Source organism: Eptatretus burgeri, chromosome 13, assembly GCF_056783735.1.
Source record: "Eptatretus burgeri isolate ZD-2024b chromosome 13, Ebu_testis_v1, whole genome shotgun sequence".
In the NCBI taxonomy this organism is placed as follows: Eukaryota; Metazoa; Chordata; class Myxini; order Myxiniformes; family Myxinidae; genus Eptatretus; species Eptatretus burgeri.
This window is the reverse complement of record NC_140973.1, coordinates 86,211-101,210: the sequence shown is the minus strand read 5'-3', so window position 1 is coordinate 101,210 and position 15,000 is coordinate 86,211. Positions and strand designations below refer to the sequence as shown.

The 15,000-nt window shown below is 43.2% G+C and overlaps 1 protein-coding gene across 7 annotated transcripts in view; it reads left to right on the top strand.

The window, feature by feature from the left end:
• The window catches only part of BRCA2 (BRCA2 DNA repair associated), a 265,664-nt gene that overhangs the window by 249,814 nt on the left and 850 nt on the right, over positions 1-15,000 (top strand). For all 7 annotated transcript variants that reach the window (XM_085850729.1, XM_085850730.1, XM_085850728.1 and 4 more), the window contains 2 exons: positions 7,767-7,979; positions 14,604-15,000. The exon at positions 14,604-15,000 is cut by the window's right edge and continues 850 nt beyond it. In XM_085850729.1, the coding sequence (XP_085706855.1) occupies positions 7,767-7,979; positions 14,604-14,780 (390 nt within the window). In that variant the 3' untranslated portion in view covers positions 14,781-15,000. The remainder of the gene's footprint in view (positions 1-7,766; positions 7,980-14,603) is intronic.

Below are 15,000 nucleotides of genomic sequence, written 5' to 3'. Positions count from 1 at the left end.
GCTATAATCTCTAGAATATCTTCCATCTGAGCCAAGTTTAAAAATTTTAGCCTTCTTAATTGACCTGAACACGAGTTCTGCCTGCTAAAAAAAAAATGTTAATTTGCTCAATTCGGACATTGCATGACATTCCGGGCATCTCTGGGTACATGGTGTTTATGGATGTTTATAAGCATGACAGTTTAAAGGTCCCATGACACTCAAAACTTTCTGTTTATTTATATGTTAACTTGACCTTCCGAGTGAAGAAATCACCCATGTTTCTTTTTTAAAATCAAAAATTGGATAATCAGACCAATATTTCGAACATATCTAGTGCTTTTCACAACTTGCTATGCCTCGCCCCTCAAAAAAAGTGGACTTCAGCGAACCGCAGGTCACGTGACCGTTCACGTCATCTCCAGAACGCGACTCGTACAGAGTGGATTGATTAGATGTCACGCGCCGTATAAAGTACGTAAAAATGCATTGAACACATGTGTTTGCTATCTCACTGATTGTCTTAATTCCTGTGATTGTTTCGCGGAAAAGAAATTCTGCTTCTGAGCCGTGTATGCACAACAATCACGAGGCAATTATTTATCCCTTTACTACCTTGTCATAGTCGTGTACAAATCCAATACATGTATGCACAACAAAGGGATATACCATGTCCAGAAAATATAAAATGTGACTTGAACCTTTCCATTAATAAAGAAACTTAAAGGGACATACAAGTAAAATACCAAAGATTAATATTCCATCATTTCAAGGTGCAAGGAGATAATTTTAAAATCAAACAATGTGAAAAACCTGCACCCACATTTTGCAGCTTATTGAATTATTCGTTGAAACCAGCCTGCTGGGATAGGTACAATTCCACATACATGCAAGCCAGGTATGGCTGCACTCGTCATACTTGGGTTTATTCTAAAGTGAAGGTACTGCTTCCATTGGCTTGCTATTCATTAACGTTTAGCCAAAATGCTGTAATAAATGAACAGGGAAAAATATGTTGGCACAACTATGAAAGACAAATTTATCTGTCCTATTACACGGCCTCATAGCCTCAGGACTCTTATGCATTGACTTATACATTGTGTGCATGCTAATACAAGTTACTTGTCAACTCTAGAGTCTAGACTAGTCCGATAAATCCGTCGTCCGTCTGACTAGTCTGATAAATCTGACGTGCTGTACCTTTTGGTTCAAGAGTCAGTAAGTGACCACTATGTTCGTTATGGGTGTGTGTCTGTCTGTCTGTCTGTCCCGAGCATAGCTCCGTGGGTTTTGATCCGATCTTGATAAAATTAGGGTGCGAGGTTTGTATCATGATCTTGTTGTGTTTTCTGGAGAATGGGTGTGCTGCGCCCATTATGGGCGGAGCCACGCCCAAAAAAACGTGTTTTTAGGAGGTAGTCGGTTTCAAGTTACATCTTCTCTGAGGGGGTTTGTCGAATCTGGCAGGAGTTTCGGTATTTGGTTAGCCCAATGGCACCTGCATAGCCCCACGGAGCTCGATTTTTCATTTTCGTGTCAAGGTCACAAGGCCACGAACTTAGAAAATGTCAAAAAATCAATAAATTAGGCATCGAGCTCCTTGGGTTTTCAACTGTTTCGAATGAAAGTTGGTATGCAAGTAGTGCTCTTCGAGTACTACAGCTGTCATCGTTTACGTTTTTCCCGATTCCCGCCAGTTTGCCTGTGGCGTCCCCTCGAAGGTCAAAAAATGAAAAAGGCGAACCGTGTACATTGCTCGTGAATCATCGCCGTCTCCAGACTTGTCTTTTATTATTCTCTTTTCTTCATTATTTTCTACTTGTGCTACATGACGACAGTAGGAATAAAATAAATAAAAATGCAACAGAACGTCAGATTTATTGGTATACTCTAGACAATTGTGTCGCAAGATGTGTTCTGCACACAAGTTTTCATCGTATCCGGACAGCGACATTGCTTCGTTTTATGCGCGGAGAGATACGGCCCATGAGATGGGCTGGCCTTGCTTACAATTAATTCGCCGTGGTGCAACATGTCCGCTGCGCTGTGCTGGTCACGTCACCTCACAAAATTATTTCTGATATCGAGCGGTATGCAAGTCGAATTTACATTATTGAATTACGAATAGGATTTTGGCTAACCAGTTGTTATTGCCAAGTCTTCCTTCGATGTCCTCCCGATCATCATGAACGCCGGGAATTTCATCGCCATTTTCCTCTGCTTGTCCTGTTTCGGGCTCGAACTGGTAAGGCCGTATTTCATTTCCAGCTGCCTGAACTTCACCTCTTGTGACTACGTTATCCGACAATTCTCCATCTGATTCAGAACAAAATCGTTCATTTCTCTCACACTCACTGCCACTACCAGACAAATCAAAGTCCATGTCATCCATTATTCAAAACCAAATGTTTGATTTTTTTTAAAGCAGAAATGAACGAAGCGATTGAGTCGACCAATCAAATGTGGAAACACACAGGAAGCCAATAGAATCACGTAGACCACCAACCCGAGTAATTTACGTGCAGCCTTTGACATCCTGTATATGACGTCATTTGGGTTACACCCGTTTCAGTAGATTTCGGCAGAATTTTTAGGGGCGTTCCCGAAGAGGTTTGTTTTTTTAATTTTACATTTTACAGAACGAGTATTGTGAAAAAAACGTTGTCAGATCTGAAATCATGATAAAAAAAAACTCCAATAGGACACATATATATATATATATTGTTGTGGTTACCAAATTCGCAAACCACCATTCAGGTCCCTTAGGTGAGGTATCTCGGCAAGTATATGTGTAGTTAGGCCCAAACCCGTTGTCTAGTGGGAATACATGTCATTTATGCGTGCTGCGACTCTTCAGGATAGCCGTTTTTCTTTTACTATCTTTATTTTGGACCAACCGCCATGATTACCACCACAACCACAACATCAACCACCAACCACAACGCCGCTTCACCACAACCGCCACGACCTTCCCGTCACACCTCGCAACCGTCGCATCGCCACCGTTCTTGCCCCGCTGTGGGTACCGGTGTTGGAATCGTGCAGGGCGCGCGCCGAACAGCGTGTACAAAATCACGGATTTTGTGCTTCAAAAACGGATCAAAAACGACACACGCCCACTTTTTGCCGTCCAATCGGTGAGCGAGGGGCGAATTGGCCCCGCCCCCAGGGCGATCGATATATGCAAATTTATGGATCAAAAAGCCTTCACGCCCACTTTTTCTCGGGCCAATGGGGAGCGAGGTGAAAGGTCAAAGGGAGGGGGTCAAAGGCGAAGCTACGGGGGGATAAAAGGACCGTGTTCGTCAGTCCAGGAGAGTCGAGAGGCGGAGAGTAGGAGAGTCCAGAGGCGGAGAGTAGGAGAGTCGAGAGGCGGAGAGTAGGAGAGTAGGAGAGTCGGAAACAGAGTCAAGACTTCGCGGGCGGTGGAGTTGGCAAGAAGGAGCTGGTCGTCGTGTGCGTTGGAGTCGGAACGGAGGGGACGGAGCTGTGGAAAGGCAGCGACACCAGACGAGGGGGTGCTCGCGTCGGGAGCTGCACCCCAGGGAGGCCGACAGCGCGACCTGGCCGAGGTGGAGACGCTCGTCGCGGGATAATAAAAATCCTCTATACCCCGAGCATCAGCAACCCCCTCCTGTTTCCCCCCGCACTGAGATAGTGCGACCAAGGGGGCCCCTTTCCCACCCCCTACCAGACACCGTCCGCGAGGCCCGCGGAGTTGAGGCGCCATCGCCGCTCCGCGTCTCATCACCAGACGGGTAGGCGCGACCCGGTCTCGGCCTCAGGCCCGCCTCATCCTTGAGGGTATTCTTTTCCTTGGTTTTGGGTATGTGTTGTCGGCGCCGTCTGTGAAGTAGAATTGTATAAGTGTTGCCGTGTGCTCGGTAGTCGGTATTAGCTCTGCATTGTGTTTTCGCTTTTACATTTGCTTTTTGTGTAAATTACATTGTGTCTTTTCTGTGTGCATTTGGTGGAATTGTATATGTGTGTTCCCGTGTGCCGCGAATAAATGTGCTTTGTGTTGAACTGTTTCCCGCTTCGCTTCGTCATTTCCTTCATTGAATCCTCATCTTGCTTCACGTAAAGGGTTGGTAGTGGGCTGAATACGCCCGATAATTAATCGAACCGTCGAGGTCGACGATAACACCGCTCGGTTATTCTGATAGTACGGAACGGGTCGCTTAAGTGGCCCGTGTCCGAAGTCGACCTGCGGCGAGGTGCGATCGCCCGGTCTACCCTCCGCGTGGGTACTTAGGTAGGTCGAATTTGGCGAGCAACCCTATCCCACGCGGGGGCTGATTGGCTCGATCGCGGTGAGACCGAAAGGTCCACCCGTGACTGGTTCCCGGCGTTAGTCCGAGAGGGTCACGACTGGATTGTCCGTCCGGTGGGCGACGTGCCGCGATTCGAGTTACGTGGCCGTCAGCACGCCGGCGGGCGCGAAGACCGCAACAATATATATATATATATATATATATATATATATATATATATATATATATATATATATATATATATATATATATATATATATATATATATATATATATATATATGCAATTTCAGTACTTTTGGGTGTCATGGGACCTTTAAATGCAATAAGCTCGAGAATCTCTTAACCTGAACCGAATTTCAAAATTATAACTGCGGAATTGAAGTTAGCAGCAGTTCCGACTTATACAAAAGTGTTCATTGTTTGCACATTGTTTGATACTCCGGACGTTTCTGGACGGTATTTAGTATGACCCAGACAGCCGTTCCTTATCAACCGTTTTATTGGAGTGCTTGCTTTTAAGTGCTTCATCGTAGTTGGTAGAATCCATTCCAAAGTACTGTACTCTGTTACAACCATGGAATCAAAAGGAATCAAACGTTTAACCGGAATTGACGTCAATTCCGAGTAATTCCTACTTCATAGAAAGAAGCGGGGTTTTTTCATCCCTGTTGGGCATGTTCTGGTTACACATGCCCTGGTAATGTATTAATTGAAAAGGAGCATGCCTCTGGGGCATCCTGTTTGCAACCCGACAAGTATGAAATGCTTCATTTTATATCCGTCAACAATTTGGCGACTGAGCTCCTTCCTTCTTTCCTTCCTTCCTTCCTTCCTTCCTTCCTTGTAATTTCTGCTTCATCAGGATGAAGATTACCACACATGGTAGCTCATCCTTCATTTAGTAATGACAGGATACTGTGCCATCCAATACATCAGTCGATTATAAATGTCCTCGAGGTATTTTGGGTTCTTTATAATCTGCAGCCTCGGTAGCAGTGGTGATGCACCATTGTTATAGCCAGTTGAAAGCATGAAAAAAAATCGTATAACTGCGTTAAATGGATGCCGTAAAATAGTCCTGTTGTGTCTTTTGGGTTCTCTCGGTATTTTGGGTCCTCGTGGTCTTTTAGGTCTTCAGGGTCTTTTTGATGCCCTGTGTGTTCAGGGTCTTTTGTGTCTTTGGGTAATTTGTATCCCCTGGGGTCTTTTGGGTCCTCGAGGTATTTTGAGTATTCGGGGTCCCCGGAGTCTTTTGTATCATCTGAGTCTTTTGGGACCTTGGGGGCTTTTGGGTCCTCTGAGTCCTTTGGGTATTTAGATCTTCAGGGTCCTCAGGGTCTTTGCAGTACTCGGGTGTCTTTTGGGTGTTTTGGTTTCTTCGTGGTCTTTTGGGTCCGTGAGGTCTTTTGTGCTTGTGGATATTCAGGGTCTTTTGGGTCTTTTCCGTATTCTGGGTCTTTGGGGGCATTTTGGGGTCTTTCCGATATTTTGGAGTCTTTCGGATATTTTGGGTCTTTCGGATCTTTTGGGTCTTTCGGATCTTTTGGGTCTTTTAGGTCTTTGGTTTCTTTTAGGTCTTTGGTGTCTTTTCGGTCGTTGGTATCTTTTAGGTCTTTGGTGTTTTTGGTATCTTTTAGGTATTTTAGGTCTTTGGGGTCTTTTGGGACTTTGGGGCCTTTTAGATCCTCGGCGGGGGGGGGGGGGTGTCTTTGGAACTTCTGAACCTCTGGGCACTTTAGGGGAAGTACTTAAGGTTACAATTGTGGGTGACGTCAGGTCAGTCGTCCAACCAATGGTTGAAGAGCTGAGATATGTACATACATAGCAAAAGATCTGATGTACAACCAGTAGCTGATATATAACCCATAAAAATGTAGGTCTTTCCTTTGGAGAAATTGCAAAGAAGCCAAGGTGTCAGTGAGTGCAGTTTCTTACACCATCAAAAAGCACTTGGAAACTGGAGGAAACTCTGACACGAAGAGGTCTGGCAGACCTAAAGCCACAACACAATCAGAAGACAAGTTTCTGAGAGTTAACAGCTTGCGTGATAGGCGGCTCACAGGACAGCAGCTTCAAGCACAGCTTAACACTGGTCGAAGTACAGAAGACTCAGTTTCAATTGTGAAGAGAAGACTTCAAGCTGTAGGTTTGACAGGTCGAGTGGCAGTAAGAAAGCCATTGCTAAGATGGCAAAATAAGAAAAACAGGCTTGCCTGGGCCATGAAGCACAGCCATTGGACTACTGAAAACTGGAAGAAGGTCTCATTGACCGGTGAATCAAAATTTGAAATCTTTGGTTCATCACGCAGGGTTTTTGTACGCTGTCGAGTCGGCGAAAAGATGGTTCCTCAGTGTGTGACACCAACTGTCAAACATGGAGGAGGGACCGTGATGATCTGGGGCTCTTTTACTGGATCCAGAGTCGGCGACCTGCACAGAGTGACTGGTACCCTGAACCAAAAGGGCTATCACAGCATTTTGTAGCGCCATGCAATACCCTCTGGTCTCCGCCTAGTTGGTCAGGGGTTCATCCTCCAGCAAGATAACAACCCAAAACATGTTTGTCGTTTGTCTGTATGTTTGTTTTTTGTCCGCACAGAACTTTAGTGTTTTTCTCCACAACCACTTCTCGGATTGAGACAAAATTTTCACCATAGGAGCGACTAACGGAACTCATGTTGAATGTTTTATTGATAATTATGACATCATAGGTCATATGGAACTCTGGAATGGCAGTCACAAAGGAACACAGAAACTTTATCGAACAACCAACAACTGTTGAGCTCCAGATGCCAGACAAATGAACTCCAAAAGCTAAACTTGGTTCCTCTGATCTCAGAAGTTCAGGCATAATTGCTGTGGCTGCATCACTGTTTAGTTCAACACTCTCCACATCTTGATCTTGAATGGCCGCTTTTCCCATGTCTCTGTATCTCCAACTGCCCCTTTCACTGTGTCATCTGAAGCTCTGGCTGCCGGATGTCATGAGCACATCCCTTAAATTATCTATCCCCAGATTTCACCAATGGTTTCTGTTCAAACCCTCAACTCAGGCAAATACATTATTGTGGTAGATATGAATAAGTAGAAGGAATGGAATAGGGAGGGATAAGTAAATACCTCTTCCTTTACTTCCTCTTACTCATTTCCCTTTTCCTCCCTTTCTCTCATATCCTGCACATTTTCTTTCCTTAATTTTTATTTCATAATTCAGCACATGGACTCTGTGTGTTCCATAATAAATAGCTGGCCTCTGATTATAATGGTAACGAACAGGAAAGCTACTTGTGTGTCATTACGCTAATGTGGTAAACATTGGGAGTCCTCCTTGTTTATTGTTGTGAATCACTTTCCTATTGATTGTTGTGATGATGTCACATCAGCAAAATATGGAGCCTTTGACTGTAAGCCTTGACAATGGATTTGACATCACTATTGTCATAAATTATAAAGACATTGTTATATGTTGAAAGTGGATTTGCTCTTGTCATTTCCCTTTCTCCCCCCTCAGGATGTTGATGCCTTCATCCAAACTGCCTCAGACAAGCTGTTTAAGTTATTAAGCATTGAGAAGCCTCATGGATCTTTCCAAAGTGATCTGCAGAAACAAATTAAAACTGCCAACACTACAGCAACCACTGAAAAGCCAAGTGTTACTTTGCTGCCCCCTTGTATACCCGAGACGACAAACTCTCCAAACGCACCTTTTGTTATGAAGGAGAAGGTAGGTGGCTACAATTCTCGTCTGAGGATTTTTATTAAAGTATAACTGTCTTCTGCTGTAAAAGCCTCTTTTGAACATTTTGATCAAAATAAAAACTACAGATTTTCAGCACTTGCATCGATCCTGCTTACATTATATGCTGACTAGGAGGAGTACCCATCCCAAGTGATGGGAAAAGTTTATGTTAATCTATCAATTTAAATAATATTTAATTGACCTCAAAGAGATCAATTGTGTTGCACTCTTGGTTTCGCTCACAGCCAAAGCTCTGAGCTACTTAAACTGCCCACCACAAAATGGTGGTGAATCATAGGGCGGCAAAGGTTGGATTTGTCTTAAAAGAGACCAAAATATCCTGGTTGTGAAATAAGACGGCATCAACATTACTCATTCCTGTTCTCAGTTTCAAAATTGAATGTTGAGATTTTCAATGCAGCGCCAGAAGAGACCGCCATAAACGGGAGAAAGATGAACGCACGGACAGACAACACAGTTCACAATATGTAACGGACAACATCCCTTCCAAGGATATTCAACACAGAGACCATTCGGCCCATGAAGCCTGCAGCAATGGTTGCCAACCTATGACTTTCTCATGCCTCTGCTGACGAAGTCACCATCGGCATTGTTTTGAGGTTGGCCATTCGTATGTACATAAAAAAACAGAGAACTAGAAGGGCACTCGGTAGAGCGCATACCTCCGCCACGTAATGCCTGATCCACGAGAACATATCGGGCCCAATAAATTATTTAAATATCATGCTATCCAGCACTATATCGTTTTTGGCCCTATTGCAGTGGTGAAGAATCACTTAAAAATTAAATCATTCTCATATCCAGATCCGGATTTGGATCTTCACCAAAATATAATCAATTCATCCTTGTCGCACACCCAACCTGTCCAAGTTTCATCTGAATCCATCCACAACTTTTTGAGATATTGTGCTATATGTTAGTTTGGCCCAATCTCAATGGTGAAGAATCGCTTAAAAAATTATTGGATCCGGATCCAGATCTTCACCAAAATATAATCAGTTCGGCCTTGTCACACACCCAACCTGCCCACCAAATTTCATCCGGATCCATTCATAACTTTTTGAGATATCCTGCACACGAACAGACAGAGGGGTGAAAACAACCTCCTTCGCCTTCGGTGGCGGAGGTAATTGGCACCAACGGACTATGTATGTATGTACGTAATCCGTCCGTGCTAATTTTCTCTGTTTTCTCTGCAGCCACCTAATTGATTGACACAAAATTTTCACAATAGGTGCACCTACTCATGCAGAATGTTTTAATGATAATTGTGACGTCATAGGTCATGTGATGTGGCAGCCATGTTGGAGAAAAGGAAAAACTTTGGACCTCTATATCTCAGAAACTGCTCCATGGGAAAAATTAAAACATGGCACATGTCAAGTACTCCCCATGGGAAATAAGTGTGATTTTTAGCTCACCTGGAACATAGTTCCAAGGGAACTTATGGGATGGTCCGTCCATGTACAAACACTTGCAACTTCTTCTCTGAAACTGCACACACAATTCCAATGAAACTTGACCACAACCTTCATCACCTGTGATGTACTAAACTTTTTTCATAAAATAAATGGGGGTCTAATGGGGTGGGGGGGTGACCCCCAAAATATGTATTTGCTTGCTTCTCCAAAACCACACACACGGTGTTGATGAAACTTGACCACAACCTTCATCACCAGTGATGTACCAAAATTTGTTCACGACATTCCAAAACATTGTGGTCAAAGAGAGTGTATAGGGGGTTGCCCCCCAACATATGAATTTGCTTTCTTCTCTGAAACCACACACAATTTCGATGAAACTTGACCACAACCTTCATCACCCGTGATGTACCAAAGTTTGTTCATCGTATTAAAAAAAATTCAGATGTATATACTTTCTTCTCCGTTATATATTTTGTAGATCATTCATGCCTACTAGTGGTTTTCTTAAACAGCCGTGACAAGGTGAACACCCATGAGTGTTGCCCCTATTCTTAAATTATGTCTGGTTATAACATAATCTATCTTTCTGTATTTTTCCCGATTTCCCTCTCAATTTTGACATAATTTTGGCCATGAGTTCCAATCATCAAATATGTCATCAGATTTTGAATATCAGCTTTTAATAAACCAATACAATGCATTATCCAATCTTGCTAGGAGCCATTCACATTGCAGCTAACCGAAGTCAGCCAATCACCATAAAGTGCAAACAGACAGAGGTTTGGTTTTGAATGACTGTCCAATGCTTCAAAGGAAACCTGACATTTTCTTCTTTTTTTTTCAAATTACATTTCCATTTTCACATTAATAGTCCATGAGGCCGACCACTTTGTCGGTACCAAATTAGTGCCTGGTTGTGTTTGGTATCATTGGAAAGCTTATGACCTCTATGTTGTGGAAATGCATGATAGCAAGCAAAACAGAGTAGCTGAAGCGTTTAATTAGCCAAATTCAAAATGACCGACGCTGAATTCCTGTTGTTTTTCAATATTTGAGAAATTTTAATCCACATGGCAGAATATGCATATGTAGCTGCATATTTCATTACTATGATGTTGTATACACTACTTGAAATAGATAAAGTAAATTGAAACTCTTTCAAAATGTAAAATCCAACATTCCGCAAATACAAAAAGTGTCATAACTTTGGAAATAGTCCACTTAAAGGAGTGATTTTGTTGTCTAAATATATATGTTTTCATATATATGAGAATTCCATTAAAACCATACTTGATGTAATCAAACCCTTCCTTGTCATGCAGCAAAACAAGTGGAATACATCAAAATGAAAAAGTGATATTAGTGTCTTGTGTTATGTTTAAGAATATTTAGTATAGGTGTTGTTAGTATTCAGTGGCTGATCCATCTATTGATGAAATTTGATACTCAATAGGCCTACCAGGACTCTGCCATCACTTGTCTGGTAATCTATACAGGGAATTCCTTACAGTTTAGAGTATAAGTGATGATTCACTCCATCATTTTGAGTTGTGGCCTTATCCCTGAACATTTTAAAAATATTGTACTGGTGGTAGATAGAAATAGATTATGTGTTTTTCTAACATATCTAATCATATTATAGCATATATTCAAAATCGTTCATTCCTTAGTCTGTCTGTAGGCTTGAAATGCAAAAATCTGTACTGTTGCAATGCACTTTTTTGCTTCATATAGTAATTTGAGACTGCACTTATGCAATAAGTTGCGTTTGTTTTCATTATAACAAGTGATAGTTGTTGCTTTATTTCAGGTATCCCAATGAAGCATAAAGAATAATAGCCATGCAATCCTCTAACAGTGGTGAAGGGCCCTCACAGACCTCTTTTCAAACAGATTCGCCCCCAAGCAAATGATCTAAACCTTTTTGTGTTATCCATTATCCAGAGGAAGATTCCCAAGCTCCGCTCACTTCACCAAAAGATGTTTCATCATGGCAGACATTGCTAAATGCTGCATGAGTACGTCAGCATGCCCCATTGCTGGAGAAAGCTCAAAATCTATCAGAAGGACAGGTGCCTGACATAGTTTACCATAGACAGTGTCGGTCACGCTTTACATTGAAACGCGACCTTCAGCTCTTAGAAAAACATCGAGAAAGGCGTGATGATGGTGAAACCACAATATTTGGTAGCAGTAAACATCTTCCCAGGTCAAAGCCTTCAACAGCAAGGGTTTACGAAGCAAAATGCATATTCTGTGAAAGAGAAAAGTATAAAAAAAAACATCAAGAACAAGAGAATCAATTGTACAGTGCACAGAGCTGCGATGCGATAAGAGAATACGAGAGTGCACAATGCAAAAGAGCGACCCGAAGATCTTAGCAGTTGCGTCAAGAGACTTAGTTGCCGCTGAGGCACATTACCTCCACTCATTTTACCGCTTGTACACTAATAAAGGCGGTGAAACTGCAACAACTGATGTGTCTCCTTATGCCGAAGAAGACTGCCTTACAACGAGGCTGAAAGACATGTGAACGAATTGCTCTACACATTTATCCGTGATGATTTATTCACGAATCCTCGTGTATTAAAGATGATTGATCTCACAGCAATCGTCGTTGAAGTGATGTCAAACACAGGGATCACCATGACCAAAGAATCCACCAAGAAGCATATTAGACAAAATATTGAAAAGGAATTTGCAGATACTTTACATTTCTGTAAAGATGAGAAAGGGAAAACACTCGTATTCCCTCACACTCTCACAATCTACGAACTTGTGAAAGAGAACCAGAAGCTCAAGGACAAGATAGAAACCCTTACAGCAGTAACATCTGGTGATTCTTCTGTCGTTATCAAAGCTGGCCAAATAATTCGATCTTCCATAAAAGAGATCCGCCAGGATCAAGTGTGGCCTATCACGCCCGCTTTGGTGAACTGGAGTGGCTTCCGATTACCAGAACTTCTGCAAATCTTCATAACGTGTGTCCTTTCAGGTGAACCAAGCTATCACAGTGCCTCGCAGAAAATTCAACTGTTAGTGGATTCATATGGCCAAGATCTGGTAAACAGTGTCACCTGTGGTCGTGTGAAACCACCGAAGCACATCTTGCTATCAAATGCAGTGAAAACACTGACAGGAAACTGGGAAATCATCCAGATAATGAACAAACTAGGGCATGGGGTTTCATATACTGTTCGAGGAAAACGACACTGCCTTGAGCCTTCAGAAAATAGCCTCATCCTCAGATGATTCTGTCCCACTTCCTGATTGTGTTAACCCCTACATATATTCCGCTCTCGTTTGGGACAATATAGATTTCCTCGAGGAAACTGCAACAGGAGCAGGAACAAGCCACAGGGTCAATGGCATCATTGTCCAACAAAAGGTGTATGGTCCTAAGCTGGAATCGGCACGACCTGTCATAGAAAAGAAAAAGCAACGTTCCATCAAATATGAAAAACAACAGCTTCCAATTTATAACACTGGGAAAAGAGAAGGACCTGGAAGCAAAACAGTTGCTGAAGATTACGGGTTTTCTGGGTCAAAACTAAGATCCAGGCTTTCAATGACATCTTGGATGCTGCTGTGGTGTCTGTGCCTGTTTGTGGTGAGGATGTTGAGGTCCTGGAGAGATTCACTTACCTTGGCAGTGATATTCATGTCTACGCATGTTGTGAGCCAAAGATCAATAGACATCTGGGTCGGGCCTGGGGAGTCATGGATTCACTGGATCTTGGGGTGTGGCACAGCCGGTACCTGTGCGGGAGGACGAAAGTCCGAGTCTTCAGGTCCTCGGTGCTTCCAGTCTTGCTCTATGGATGTGAGACTTGGACTCTGACCAGGGATCTGAGATGGAGACTTAATTCCTTTAGTACCAGGTCTCTTCGGAGAAACCTTGGTTATCGCAGGTCAGACTTTGTGAACAACGAGCGGTTGCCGAGAGAGACTCAAATGAGATTTGTTACCTGCATAGTCCGTGAGTGTCAGCTGCGGCTGTATGGACATGCGGCTCGTTTTTCTGATGCTGATCCTGTTCAGCAGATTCTCTCAGCGAGGGAGTCTCGTGAGTGGAGGAGGCCAATGGGCCAACCACGTGCCTCATGGTTGCAGCAGGTTGATCGGCATCTCAAGGAGATGGGGATGCGTCAGGCATCTGCCTGGGGGATGGCCAGACGGAGGCCCCTGGAGTACCGGAGGAAAGTGGACGCAGCGACACGCTGCTCTGGCGCTTGCTCCCATACTTGACCTGAGCTGACCTGAGGCGGAACATACACCAGAAACAGACTTAACTTGATGCCACCAGGATTTGGAATGGGGAGACAGGTTTGAGAGTTCAGACTAGAGATTAGAAAGATGTTGTTTTCTGGCTCTCCTGAGGCTAGACACACACTTGTTCCGAGCTTTGTGGAAGGAACTGAAATTGACCAGTTGGATTTGCCTTCCATGAGGCGAAGGCAAGTTGTTTCAAGACAACTGCCTCGCCACAAGCTTCAGTGTACCATGGGCGGGAGGAAGGTTATGACAACTGAAGACGAGATGGGATAAACCTGTGCATGTGGAGAAAGCAAATCTCTGAAAGAATTCCCAGGACGAGTTGATATCAGAGGAAGTTTGATGGCTGCTTGAAGTCCCTACCAGTCGGCCTGAGTGAAATGCCAGACTCGTTGACCCTGAGGTGGTTCTCCAATAACGGCCAGAGAGATGTCCACTTTGACAAGTATGTAGTCAGAAGAAGAAGAGCAGATTCAGCAGAGCCTTGACTTTGTATACACAAAAATAAGTTTAATCATGATCATGTATTGAAGACAATGGACTGACATCCCAGAGGTTGTGGATTCACTTCTGCCTGAAGGCTGAAGGCAGATGTATTGAGGATTTTGAATCTTACCTCAAAACGAGCTCTTTTGGGGTGAATTATAATGCCATCAGATTGTCATTAAAAACCCAATTGGCTTGTAATTGAGCTTCATGGAAGTGTTGATTTCCCTCCTCTGTCTGGTATGGTGAGCAATAATTGCCATCCAATATTGTCGTGTTGTGTTGTGTTGTCATGGCAACATGGTAACTTAGAAATCACTAAATATAATTGAACTTGTGAAAATACTGGAATAATGGTGTCTAAAATTGTACTTCCTAAAACAGTGACGTGTGTGCTTTTTAGGTACGCTACAAGAAAAACCCAAGTTTACTGAACCACATTCCTTCCCCACCACCTTTGACAACACTATTGGCAACGGCTACAGTCGGCATGCAGAGACCATTCCGGCCTCCACGCAGCACTACCCCAGGAAACAAGCCTCCAGTGCTCAGTTTCCTTCTGTCCGATAAGAAAACCTAGGATCAATTTTCTTTATCTTAAATCTTTCCCACCCACCGCCCCCCCCCCTTCCCATTTTCACATCTTTCAAGTGCACCTTGTGTCAAATAGTTCCATTTGATGGCACAATTGGAGCAATTAACGAGTTACAAAGAATATCCAAGAGCTCTGTCAAGGTCTTGGCAGGGGATATTTCATGTCGTACATTCCAAAGTTCATGTCGTATATTGTTTCCAAGGGG